Source organism: Rattus norvegicus, chromosome 5 (genome assembly GCF_021556685.1).
Source record: "Rattus norvegicus strain SHRSP/BbbUtx chromosome 5, alternate assembly SHRSP_T2T, whole genome shotgun sequence".
Taxonomy (NCBI): domain Eukaryota; kingdom Metazoa; phylum Chordata; class Mammalia; order Rodentia; family Muridae; genus Rattus; species Rattus norvegicus.
Window position 1 is genome coordinate 171,901,661 of NC_141538.1, and position 13,340 is coordinate 171,915,000.

Consider the following 13,340-nt stretch of genomic DNA (forward strand, 5'->3'; position numbering starts at 1 on the left):
ACAAAAGCCCTCAGCACCAGATAAGGAGCCATGTATTTCTCCTAAGCAAGCCAGCCCCAGGTGTCCTGGTCCTGAAGAAAGTTTTGCTATATTTTTTTTTCTCCTTTTTTTCGGAGCTGGGGACCGAACCCAGGGCCTTATATTTTTATTAGGGCTGAGACACCTTTCTCTGGTCTTATCCATCTTTCTAGCCTCTATGGGATAAGTCTTCCACAAAATCCTTTGCTTTCCCTCAGGAAGTCACTGGTCTGCTCCAGTCCATTTTGTAAGTAAAGTTTTATTGAAACACAGCCAGACTCATTATATATATTGTTGCCTCTTGATATTCGTGGGCGATCAACTGCAGGACCCTTGTCAGTGACCAAAATCACTGTGGCTCAACCCTGTATATAAAAAGGACCCTTTGCTACAGTGTAAACCATCTCTGGATTGTTCACAATGCTCAACAGGAGAGAAAACTATGCACATTGTTACCTTGTATTGTTAGGAAATAACTGCAAGGAAAGTCAAGTTATGCACTTTGTTTCTCTGTATTGTTAGGGAACACCAAGGAAAATCAGAACCCGAGTCTGGAATACAGCTCAGTGGTAGAGTGTTTGCCTAGCATATGTGGGACCAGGATTCCACCTCAGCACCTCACATGTCAGTACATGTTCAGTACAGACAAGGTCCCCCACAAGGAGTTTTGACAAATCCTGGCCAGAGGAGAACCCAGAGTACAAGGCAGAACTGGTGCACTGCAACTGTGGTTCCACAAAAGCAAAGCTGTCTGCTATCTGGCCCTTATGCAGGTAGCCTCCCTGGTGCAGACAAACAGAAAACACAACTCTGAGTCATGAAGAGCTCTACCTATATACCTCCAAGTGTCCACACAATGACTAGGGCTCTGTGGGAGGTGAGTCCCATGATGCTTGTCAGATTCCACAACGTGTCTAACACCTCAAAATTAGTCAAAGGTATCTCTTTAAAACTCCCTGGGTGACTGCAAAGCACAGATATTTCCCCCACATACCAGGAATCACAAACTTATGGGTCCTGCCATGGAGGAGGAGCTGTGCCCCTTCCTCAGGTGCCAATACTTCTAACAGATACACTTATGCATTGGTGATGATGGCTTCCATTAATAGGGAGAAACCGGCAACTTTAGAAAACAAGTGCACCGTAACCTGAACCCCACAAAACCCCACAAGTGTAAAACGAACGGCATCATCTCTGTCTAGAGGGCATGGTAAGTTCCTGCATGGGCCATTCCTGTACGGGGCTGGCTCTGAGGGAATCCGCTAATAGTGGTGGATCTCTCTTCCCTTCCCTCCCTCTCACAACACAAACCAGGCTGGTCTTGAAGTTTGATCCTCCTGCCTTGGCCTCCTGAGTGCTGGAATTACAGGTATACACCATTATGCCTAGCTTCCTTTCATTTATTTTGTGGCGTGTGTGTGTGTGGTGTGGCATGTCTAGGGTGTACCTGCTACAGCATTCACGTGAAGCTCAGAGACGAGTTTCAGGAGTCAGTTCTCTCCTTCTACCAAGTCAGGTGGTTGGGAGTGGAGCAACTGCCTTCATCCCATCCCCTAAGCCCTTTGCCGCCCTGCAGCTTTCTGTTTCTGTTATGAAAGCAGCTGTGAAACTAAATAGATTGTTTTTTCTTGTAGGGGAGAGGCCTACAGACAAAACCTTGGCACTATTTTTGGCATTTCTTCAAAGCAGAAATCCCGCAGGAGGACCACGTGAGCTGCTCTGTAGGTGACTTGGGTTGGCTTGGGTGTATGTGGCTGTGACAATACAAGGTCACATCTGCTCCCGCAGTTTTTCTCTGTGTGCTTGGCAGACACTTCCCACGCGGAGTTCCTTAGCCTCGGGTTTTGTCTTGTGCCATGCCTGTGTTTCTCAGCCAGGTTGAAGACAACACCTGTGCTCAGACTTATGCACAGGTGTGTGCACAGGTGTATGCACAGGTGTCTGTGGGTCAGGCAATTGAGCACCTGTCACTGTCCACAGCCCTTTTGGTCATATAGCCATACCAACCCCTAAGGGGACAGGGGCCTGGCAGAGCCCCTCAACACTTGTAAAGTCAGCAAGCAAGTAAGTTAATGAAAGGAAGCAAGTTAATGGCTCAGATGGTGGATATTATCACTTATTCTTTTTTTTTTTTTTTGGTTCTTTTTTTTGGAGCTGGGGACCAAACCCAGGGCCTTGCGCTTCCTAGGCAAGCGCTCTACCACTGAGCTAAATCCCCAACCCCATTATCACTTATTCTTAAGACATGCAAAAGTTACTAAGAACCAGCAGAAATGGATCCATCCACATGGGCAAAGGGAGAAAGGGCAGAAAGAGAAGCAGTAGGCTCCAGGGTCCAGGGCCAGAGAGAGCTGCAGGCAGTGACCAAGCTCACTGCTCCCCTAATCAGGAGATGACCCAGAGAAAGGGGGATCCTTTAGGACCACTGCTCCTACTTCCCAGGCGTGATCTTGGCCTAGAGAGAAAACCTGATAGAACAGGACAATGTGGGGATGATCAAGAAGTAATGAGAGCCTGGGCCTGGCTGCTGGCTGGCCTTGTGTTTTATTTGAACACAACCATGAATATTTTCTTTTTTCTCTCTCCCTCCCCGCCCCCCTCTGTGTGTGTGTGTGTGTGTGTGTGTGTGTGTGTGTGTGTGTTAGAGAGAGAGAGAGAAGGAAAGAGAGAGAGAAACAGTGTGTGTATGACAGAGACAAAGACAGAGAGACAGAGACTGTGTGTGTGAGAGAGAGACAGACAGGGAGAGAGTGTTAAAGACACAGTCACACAGAGAGACACACACACACACACACACACAGAAACAGTAAGAATGTTAAAAGAGAGAGACACAGAGAGATACTAAGAGAGAAAGAGACAGGGAGACAGAGAGGGGGAGAGTGTTAAAGAGAGACAGACACACACACAGAGTGTTAAACAGAGACAGAGACACACGGAGAGATAGATAGTAAGAATGCTAAAGACAGAGACCCAGAGAGAGACAAACAGAGAGGGAGACACACACATAGAGACAGAGACACAGACAGGGAAACAGAGAGAGAGACAGAGATACAGGGACAGGGAGACAGAGTGTTAAAGAGAGTCAGAGACAGAGAGACACACAGAGAGAGAATGTTAAAGTAGCCAAGGAAGGTCTTGAGGTTTTGCACTCTGACCTGCCTCTGCCTCTAGAGTGCTGGGATTATAGGAACACACCGCCATGTCCTGCCATGCACATCGCTTACACTCGTCTGTGGCTTTTGGGCCAGAGAGCACAGCCACAATGAAGACTGCCCAGTCGAGAGGGTTAGTCAATCATGAGACACAGCTATCCCCAAGTGACACCATGACCTAGTCTGTATGAGCTGTGATAATCAGGAGCAGAGATGTAATGACAGGTTCTCAGATCATATCCCTGTTGTCAAGACCTTGGGTTACACCAGTTTTCTGGTCATTTGAGAAAGGCTGCTAACTCTCAGTAAAATAGTAACCATGATACAAAAGTTTTGATGGCCTGCACTCTCTAGAACTCATTTACTCCCCAAACCAGGAGGTAAATTCTGCCATTTTCCTGATTATATGGAGAGAGACAGGAGACACCAAAGTGTATGTAGAACTGATGTCAGACAGCCTACAGAGGAAATGGAGATCTCATACCCAGGTCCTGCCTCTGCTCTCAACAGAAGGTCCCACCCAGTAGCTGACAGAAAAGGGGCATGGAGGAGAAGGACATGATAGAGTCAGCCTAGACGCCAGTTGGCATCACAGAGAACAAGGGACCGGAACCCCAACTGAGGCCTAAGAGAACAGAGATGAGGTTCAAACCCTGCCACTCCAAGGACACAAACCAGGAGCTGTGCACAGTGTGAAGGAGAGACTCAGACTCCAGTTCCCTGACCCAGAAAAGGCTCTGTGAAGAAAGGTGTGGAGAAGGCAAGGAAACCTGATTCAGCTGGTCCAACAAGAGGATTTTTATTTTGTTCAAAGAAATCGTCTACGGGGTAGGGAAGGGGGCTAACTGGCTTGGGTGTCCTCAGGAACAGAATCAAAGTATGCAATGAATGGCCTGTCAGTGTGGCTCAGAGTGGGGGCGGGGGTAGATGGGTTGGGGGGGGGGTTGGTCCTTACGTACCATGGTGTACGAGCCCTGCACTCTGCCCAGAGTCAGAAAATATGAGAGAAACTGGGCAACAGGAGGAAACAACTGAATGGCCGGGGAGAACGTTAACCATCTCGAAGTCCAAAGGCAGGAAGGCATTGAGGAAAATTCCCATAGGCACCTACAAAGAGGTAATCCTGGGCCTGTGGCTCAGAGTGCCCATCTGCCAAGTCTGAGGCTCTAGCCTCCATCCTTAGTAATACATCAAAAAGGGGAGGGGGCTGGAAAAGTGGCTTAGTGATTATGAGTGTATATTGCTTTAGCACAGACAGAAGCTCAGTTCCCAACACCCTCATGTAACTCCAGCTCCAGGGGATCTGCTGCCCTCTTCTGGCCTCAGAAGGCATCTGCACACACACACATACATACATACAAATATGACATAAAACCAGTTGGAGCTGATAAATTCTAGTAGTATTTAGGATTTTCCACAGAATAAAATAGATAGAATAAAGATTACATGAGGAAACACAGAAATAATCATGAAAAAGTCCTAAATAGCAGCAGAATTTGAAGGCACATGTCAGATTAACACAGGACACGGCTTCCTCCAGTGTCCAAGGACAGTCTAGCATTAGGACCACCCAACAGTGTTTAGGTGACATAGTTCACTTCAGGAGGTCCCCACTGGGGACCTTCTGAGGGCAAAATGATCCTTTTTTTGGGGGGGGGACTTTACATGTGTATTTGTGTGTGGTGTTTGCAATACATTCATATGCATGCTTGTTTGTGTATAGGCACATGTGTGTTTGGAGATCTGAAGTTGATGTTGCGAATCTTCCTCTACAGCTCTCTCACCTGATTCATAGAGGCACGGTCTCTCAATCAAACACCAATCTCACTGATTGGTACGGCTCTTGCTCGATAGCCAGCTTGCTTCGGAGATCCCCTGACTCCTCCACTTTTCCAAGGCTGGAACTAGAATTACAGCCCTACCCAACATTTCCATGGGTTCGGGGGTCCAATATTCAGTCTTCTCTTGTCTGCTGTGCCATCTCCCCAGCCCACGTAGATTTCCTGACAAGATAAATACTTTTCTGAGCCAGGACTTTGGGTGGCCAGGTCTAGGATTGGAGGGATGGTTCTTGTCTCTTAAAACGGTGCCCACAGCAGCAGTTCTACTGTTAACCAGAACTCAGGGCCATGAGCGGAGGCTCTCTATTGTCCCTTCAGCCCCATCCAAAAGCACATCTGTCTGAGAGGAAATAAGGGTTTGGTTCTCTCCTCTCTTCTCCCACCCCTCTCTCTCCCCACCTCCCACCCCCTTTCTGTTTGCCTTCCTTAGCTCTCCTTTTCTGATGGCGTGTGACTCATGCTTGTGGCTGGCACTGTGCCACCTCAGGATTCAATCTTGTAAGGAAGAGGACCGTGCTGATCACTCTTGCCAGTCACCTAGAGGGGGAGCGGCCTGGTTAGCATTCCCAGCCTGAGGGAGATGAGGCATAAACCCTGTGGGGGAGTGCAATGTCTGTCTCAAAAAATAAAAAACGTGGAGGGGTGTTTGAGATACACACTTGAAGTCAACTTCACAGGCAAGTACGCCAGCATGCACACACACAGGTCCCCCACACCCACAGAACAGGCAAAGACAAAGAACTAGGGTGTGGCTTGGTGGTAGCACACCTGCTTTGAACACGCAAAGTCCTAGGTTTGACCCTGTACATCAACCAATAAACGAGAGAAAGTTGAATGGTAGCCATGGTAGCACATGTGTGCCTGTGAACCTGGCACAGCAGATGGAGCCAGGAGAGTAGAAAGTTTCGGAAACAGCTACATAGTAACACTCTCTGGAGAGAAAGGAAGAGGGGGGTGGGGGAGAAGAAAATAGACTTTCAGGGCTGATCCGGAAGAGGGGGGTGGGGGAGAAGAAAATAGACTTTCAGGGCTGATCCCGAGAGTCAACTTAACAAAAGGAGTCCCACATCCTTGTGAACCCAGGCACTATCCCCAGGGCAAGGCAGAACATAGCAGGAAGGGTGTTTGGCTCCGAGTCCGAGTGGAGAGAGAGAGAGAGAGAGAGAGAGAGAGAGAGAGAGAGAGAGAGAGAGAGAGAGAGAGAGAGAGAGAGGGAGAGAGAGAGAGAGAGAGAGGTTACCATCTTATGCCCACCCATGATAGGACAATCACCTTTAGGTCTGTCAAAGCCACTGGCTCAAGAACTTGGCTATGGAGAATGTGACCTGACTTATTCCCACCTCCAGCAATATACCCAAGAGTCGCCTGTCACTTCCTAGCTGGAGTAGACAGCTCTCTCACGGATAGGGGAGGGCACACCCTAATGGGAGAAACACCTGTGTTATCATTCAGTGGACATAGCTATGTCCCAGGGTCCCAAGGGTCCTTTTGCTGTCCAGGGCTTCCTGATGACTCACCATAACTATCCGGTGTTCTTTTATTTTTTAATTTTTTTTTTAAAATTTTCCGGTGTTCTTAAGATGGCACCGGAGAGCTAACATTTAACAAATGCATCTGAGTGAGTGGCAGTTCGCCTGCCCTGGAACTACCTTTCTCCCTGGAGGTCCCAGTTTGAACTACCTTGCTCTGGACCCCTGGCCCAGGCCTGCCTAAGCCGCCAGAGCTGTGTTCTCCAGTAAGAGGCTGCTGGGGCTGCGTGGCAACCATTTCAGGGGGTTGGGATGGTACGCTATTAGCATGAAGGCTCCCACGCTGAGCTCCACGCTGTCACTCAACACGGGCTCTCTCCATTCTGGGCTCTATCGTGACACGGTGAGTGACAAGAGCCTGAGTCATCTTCCCTCTCTCTCGGGGGCTCTGAGTGAGTCTTGCCAAGTTCACAGCAATTTTGGGCCCTGATGAAAACTCTTGAGGCCACAGCCCCTCCAAATTGCATGGGGGGAAAGTGGTTCTGAGGACCATGCCTGGTCACTCTGCTCACTCTAAGTCACCTTCTCACTTGCTATAATGACCACACCCAATGGCTCTCCTTCCCATATCCAGCCTAGCTCTGCCCAGCGGTTAATGGCTGCTTGGTTTGCTCCTGAAGGACTAGATGGGCTCCTTGCATCAGGGGACTTTCCCCTTCCTCTTACTAATAAAGAGGGATAAGCCAAAGTCTCTCTCAGATCACCTGCTCCTCCTGCAGCTGCTCAGTTCTGAGGTGCTATCTGGCTGTGGACACAAGGACCTTCCTCACTCCCATGGCCTGATCAGGTGTGCCAGCCTTCTGGGGCTACTCTTGATAGATCTGTGACCTGTTCTGGGGGGAGGGGGGTTATGTCCTGCTCTCAGAGGAAAAGCTCTCTCCCTCTCTAGTGCTGTGGTAGATTTTATGGGTCTCTATTTAAAAACAACAGCAACACACCAAGGGTCAAGTGGCATCTGATATCCATAAGCTACGTTAGGCAGAATGAGTTTCCTCAAATGTCTAAGCCAGGAGGCCTATGGACGCCCCTCCAAGGACAGACAGTCAGAGATTTGCCCTGCCTTAACAAGTGAAAGTGTGGGTGTTGGCAGGAAGGCTAGCACAGCAAGTCTGGTGACCTCAGTTTGATCCCTGCAACCTATATAAAGGTGGAAGGAAAGAAACAACTCTACAAAGTTGTCCTCTGACTTCCAGACAGGCTAACACACCTCCTCCCCTCACACACAATAGTAATAAATTAAAAAAAAAAGGGGGGGGGGGAAGCAACTCCTCAGCAGCCAAACTAACTAAATTCTCCTCTCCCTCCCATGTCCCGTATTCTCTCCCTCATATTCTCTCTCCCTTTCCCCCTTCCCTTCCCTCTCCCCCTCCCCCTGCCCTCTCCTTCTTTCTCTCTCTCTTGTGTTAGGGATCGAATCTCAGGCTCTGTACATGATAATCCTACCTTCTATCTCGAGCAACTCCCTAGCCGACAGTTCAGTAGCAGTGTGCATCCCTGTCCCCAGGCCACACTGAAATGAGGGGGGCGCACACCAGGGGGGGCTTAGAAAGAGTCATTTTGGCTTTCTAGGTTACCCCTTTTCCTGGAACAGCTTAGGCTGAAATGTTTTCTCCCTGTTTTTCGAGGTTTCTGTGGGAGAGTTTTAATTCTGGTGACTGCCTGGTAAAGACGGTGCCGACATGGGGTATGGCTTCCCCACAAGCAGATGCTTAGTGTTTAAAGTGCCCCATCTCACAGCATGTTACACGCGCCATGGAAGTGGTTGTCTGCCTGCGGAGGGCGGGAATTCTGTGGGGGCCCACCAGAACAGGCACTGCTGGATTTGGGAAGGAAAGAAAGAAATCCTTATCCCCCCCACCCCCTCCCTATTCCCCAACCCCGCAGAGAGGCCTTTTTATAATCTCCAGGCACATGTGGAAACCATTGCCTTTTATTGACTAGATTTCCACTCACGGCTGCCAGCAAGCGCTAGCATCCTGCCTGGAGTTTCATCGGTTTCCTGTTGTGTGTGATCTGCTGGGAGGCAGATCACACTGACATTCATCCAGCCCCTGCAACAGTCTCGGCAAGAACCCAGGATGTGTTCCAGGGAGAAAGTCTTTATAACCCCTGTGGTTATTAAGATAGCAGGATAAGGAGGGCATGGCAAGGCACCCAGGCATAGCCTATGCCCAGTTGCAGGCATCAGATTTTGTTTTGCTCCTGGTGGCTTTGCCTTGTTCTCTGCAAGGTCAGTGACAACGTACCAGCGACTGAAATGGCCTTCCCTCTATCTCTGACTGAGGGAGGAGCTGGCTCTCTTTTCTTGGTCTCTTGGGGCTGGCACACAACGCTGCCATTGGCTTGTGTAAAGACACGGCACCAACCAGGAGAAAGGTTTCCCACACCAGGCGCTCAAATTCATGAGGTAGCCATGGACGGCCCTGCTGAACATTTCTGCTAATGCCACAGTACCTTCCAGAACTTTCCAGCTTTGTTCCCAGAGGAAACGCATGAAGTGTTTGCACAGTGCAGGAACAAACTGGCCTCGGCTGGACTGGTGCCAGCAAGTCTTTAGGGCAGACCCAAGAGACAGCAAGACATCTTGGAGGACTTGGCACTGTGTGGCTTGTGCTCTTTTCTGACACTTATTTCTAGAGATGTCTTGAGGCCTCTGAGTTACTTCCCAAATCTATGACTCCACGGACAGCCAGCAAGTTAGGTCTGCTGAGTCAAAGAACACTGTCAACCCTGCTCCGGGGCCACAGTGATCCACTGACATCCCAGATGCCCACCCTGCTCCGGGGCCACAGTGATCCACTGACATCCCAGATGCAGGGATGCCAGGGCAGGCTGCAACATTTTACGGGTTCCCCCACAAACCATGAAATTCACAAGTGCCCACTTTATACTTGTACAGGTGATTTTACCTTAAGGTTTTCCCCTTCTGAACACCACAGTTTCCTAAGTGACAGGCATCGCCCAGTCGCTGGAGATTCCAAGACACGCAGCTGGCCCTACTCTGAGGGGAGCTCACAACCAGAAAGGGAGACAGCCATATGCATTCACCTCGGGCTAAGAGCAGGTGCACAAAGCAGCCAAGGGAAGATGCGGAGCCTAAACCCACCCACACCAAATGTGTTTCCAGTGTTGGCAACAGATCCGGTTCAAAGCTATATGTGATGGGTGTTACTACTGGGGCCGCCGGGGCTTCACAGAGCCTGCTGAGGCTGCAGCACGTGAGCTGTCCCAGCATCAGCTTCTGTACCTGGGTGACCCGAGGTCGGAGCGCCTGACCCTGTTTCAGCAGCAGCAGCCCTGCGGCGCTGACCAGAGCACAACTGTTCTTAGCCATCGCACCCTTCGGCCTCACCCTCTGAGGCCAGGCTGGGTTGCTTTCCCTTGGGCTTGTTCCTACGCGCAGGAGACATGGTCAGGGCCAGGGCAGTGCAGAGGCAGGGAGGACCATGTGGATGCACAAAGGGGACCATTGACTGCCGAGCCCTTCTTAGTGACTCTGGCTCTGGGGAGGGGCAGGAACGGGGAGAAAAGAATATGAGGCAAGGGTAGGGGATGCCTACAGACTGCAGAGACAGCCTGGGTACAATATCCTCTTCCCCATGCATGGAAGCTTGGATTTCCTCTCATAGTAATCAGAGCTACCACCGAGCAGGAGAAAGACCTCAGACTGGTGCTTCCTACACCATGCTTTCAGGAGTTAGAAGCCTCAATTGGTTTGGGAAAAGGCAACTTTGGTCCAGGGCTTCTCTGGTAAGCTGAGACCTGTGCAGGGATAGGATCCCACTAAAGGCCAGAGCTGGGGACCCTGAGCCACAAGTGAAATGTTCCCTGTGCAGACTGTGCGGCTCCTTGTGCCAAGCCGCTTATGATTTTATGTTAACATGGCTGACCTGGTTAAGCGGTATCTGGGATGTATTTATGAGGATGCTTCTGGGGGTCACATGTGGAAACACAGAATGAGCAAAGTGGGGGTGATGGGAAATCAGTGACCGCCATCTGCAGGGTCCTGAGGGGCTGGGATGAGAAGTTGCCCTTGCTCCTGGGTCTGAAGCTGGAATTCCACGGCTGGCTCTCCTAGTCTTTAAGTTGTAAGTCACAGACTGTGGGACGCCATGGCCTCCATAATGCACTGTGGGGGACTGGCTGCTGAAGACGTCTAGATCAGGACTTGGCTTTCATAACTAGCCTGGTTGATGAGCTGAGCTGTCTACAGTTCACTGCTGGAGGACTGAGGACAGGGCTCTGAGTGCTGAGTTAGCTTCTTCTAGAATCTGCCTTGAGCACCATTTTCCTTTTGCCCAGTTTTAGATAGGATCTTATGTAACCCCAGGCTGGCCTCGAACTCATGATCCTCCTGCCTCAGTCTTCTGAGTGTTGGGATTACAGGAGTGTGTGACCATACTTGGCTCAGCTTTGCCATTTTATCTCCTTGGTACAAGTCACTGCTTTGAGCAGGGGGGTGCTAAGCTGCTGACCTACTGAGTGGGGAACGGTTACAGGGCTATATGGGGGATAAACATGTTAGTTCAAGTCAACTGGTCAGTCCCCATTTTCATAGCAGTGTACTGTTGTGATCTTAGCCCACTAGATTTCAACATATATAGTAAAACTTAGAGGTAGCAACCTTAGTGCTCATTAACCTCTGCCTCTTCTCAGGGAGCGGCAGCATAGGGTATCCGTGCTCTAACCTCGAACCTCGGACCTGCCTTTGGTAGGATGCCTTCAAGAAGATCCCATGATATCCCAAAAGCTCAGATGTGTGAAGTCTGCTGAAGATGTCACCACCCAGCGGGAACCACAAGGTTAAAGTCTGATGAGCTAAAAACCCAACACTTGCAGATGGAGAAGGCTTGTGGAGGGGGTAGCTGGAACTTCGGTCTAGCTTATCGGAGAGCAGCGGGGCATTACAGAAACACTTTCCTCCTTACCGGCTCGTTGTCTGGAAGCAGGAGTGTAAGCCAACCAGGAAGGGGTTGCTGGATGCCTGCTCGAACACGTGCTTCTCTGTCTGCACCCAGTCGATATCCTGAAAGAGAGACCAGGAAGCACTACTGAGGTCACCGAGCGCTGCTCAGGCTGCCCTGGAGAGGGCAGGGGTTAGACAGGAAGGCGTTTCATCTCTGGTTTTTGGCAAGACAATTTGGAGAGGGAAAGAAAGCACCTCTCAAGAAACACATCACAGTCAGGTGTGGTGGCTTACGCCTGTGAACCCTGCACCAAGGAAGCTAAGGCAGGACTGTTGGCAATATGGTAAGTTCCCAGGCAGCCTGCAGTCTGCTATAGGATGATCCTGCCTCGGGCAGAAAACAAACCAAACCACCATCCACCTCCGCTTCTATCGTGACCATCTCCAACTTCACCTCCATCGCCCTCCCCGCCCCAAGGCACTTGCTGGGTTTGCTCATCATACACTGTGCTCATGCTCCCTGTGAGGGTCCTGGGAAGGCTGCATCTGATTCAATTTGGGTACAAGGGGTAGAGGGCTAAGGAGATTCCCTAAGGCCCACAGCCACTGAGTATTGAGTTTTCAGACAAGCCAGTTATGGCGAGAGATCATCTGCTACCACAGGGCCATCTCTCCCAGTTCTCTCAAACGTGCAGCGGCTCAGTCAGATGCCGCAAAGTCAGAGACCTCATCTGGGCTCCACCACAGCCCCAGGGAACAGAGGGGGATGAGACTCCCACCCCTCAGCTCTTCTGCCGTCTTGTTGTGTAGAAATAAGAAGTGTAGAGACATGTTCAAACAATGCTGTCTTCTCTGGAAAGCTTTTGGAAAAGGAGATGAGCAGATTCTCAGTGGGAACCCATGCGGTGAGCTAGAGATAGCCATCACCCACTCTGGTTTACTTTCTGAGCCCCAGGAGCGCCACCAGGTGGATACGTTTCAAGCCCTTCTCTGTGCCATGGACACCTAGCCCTACCTCACCCAGACTTGCTCACCCAGGGGCTACACCGCCTGACTGTCATGCTCAGGCAGCTCACACTTGGAGCAGCTGCTCGGCACTCAGATCCTTGGATGGGAACCAGTGGGCGGGCTCTCCTCCATTTCTCCCAAGCCTGGGCCACCGGGCACCGGCATTATCTGTGATTGTCTTTGTGATCGTATCTAACTTACAGGAGCCCTTGGCACCGTGCAGGGCTAACTCGAAACAGTAGGGAACAAGCTGGAAGGTCACCCCTGGAGAACCAACGCCATTAGGAGGGAGACTTTCATGTTGGCATCTAAGCATTGGCAAGCCAGAACACTTAACAATGCCAAGGCTGGTGAGTTCCACTGCAGAGAAGGCAAGAGTAGGAAGTCCAAGAGCCTCAGCTCTGTGCAAGCAGAGACCAGTGGGCTTTTGTCAATGGGGGAACTTGAGGCAGCTCCTTAGGCCTTGTTCAGAACCACATCCTAGACAAAATAACTCAGGGGAGAGGTGGTAAGAGGATGCTGGTGAGGCAGTGGCTATGGTGGACCTATTAGGCAAAGATGACTCAGAGAAAGGGAGCCAGAGTCAGCTCAGAAGGGTATGGCGGTGCCTCAAGACTGTGAGGGGAGGGGACACCTGGTGGTGGTGAGGACAGGCTTGAGTCATGGGTACTGCCACTCAGGAGCTCAACCTCCAGGGAGACAGGGCCAGCCTGGCAGGCTGTGTATTATACAAATGCACCCTACAGGTGAAGGTCCCAACCTGAGCTTGGCTGGGGTAGGCGATGGGATCCTTTCTATCACCTGACGAACGGACATTATGCTGCTTAGCTCCAGCAGTGGCTAAAGGACAGAGTCACTCTCATCTACACAGTGGCCTTTCTCTGCT

At 50.5% G+C, this 13,340-nt stretch overlaps 1 protein-coding gene across 6 annotated transcripts in view; it reads right to left on the reverse strand.

The window, feature by feature from the left end:
- Positions 1 to 13,340, reverse strand: part of Prkcz (protein kinase C, zeta) — a 111,622-nt gene that overhangs the window by 16,944 nt on the left and 81,338 nt on the right. For all 6 annotated transcript variants that reach the window (NM_022507.2, NM_001429418.1, NM_001429423.1 and 3 more), the window contains 1 exon segment: positions 11,469 to 11,566. In NM_022507.2, coding sequence (NP_071952.1) covers positions 11,469 to 11,566 — 98 coding nt within the window.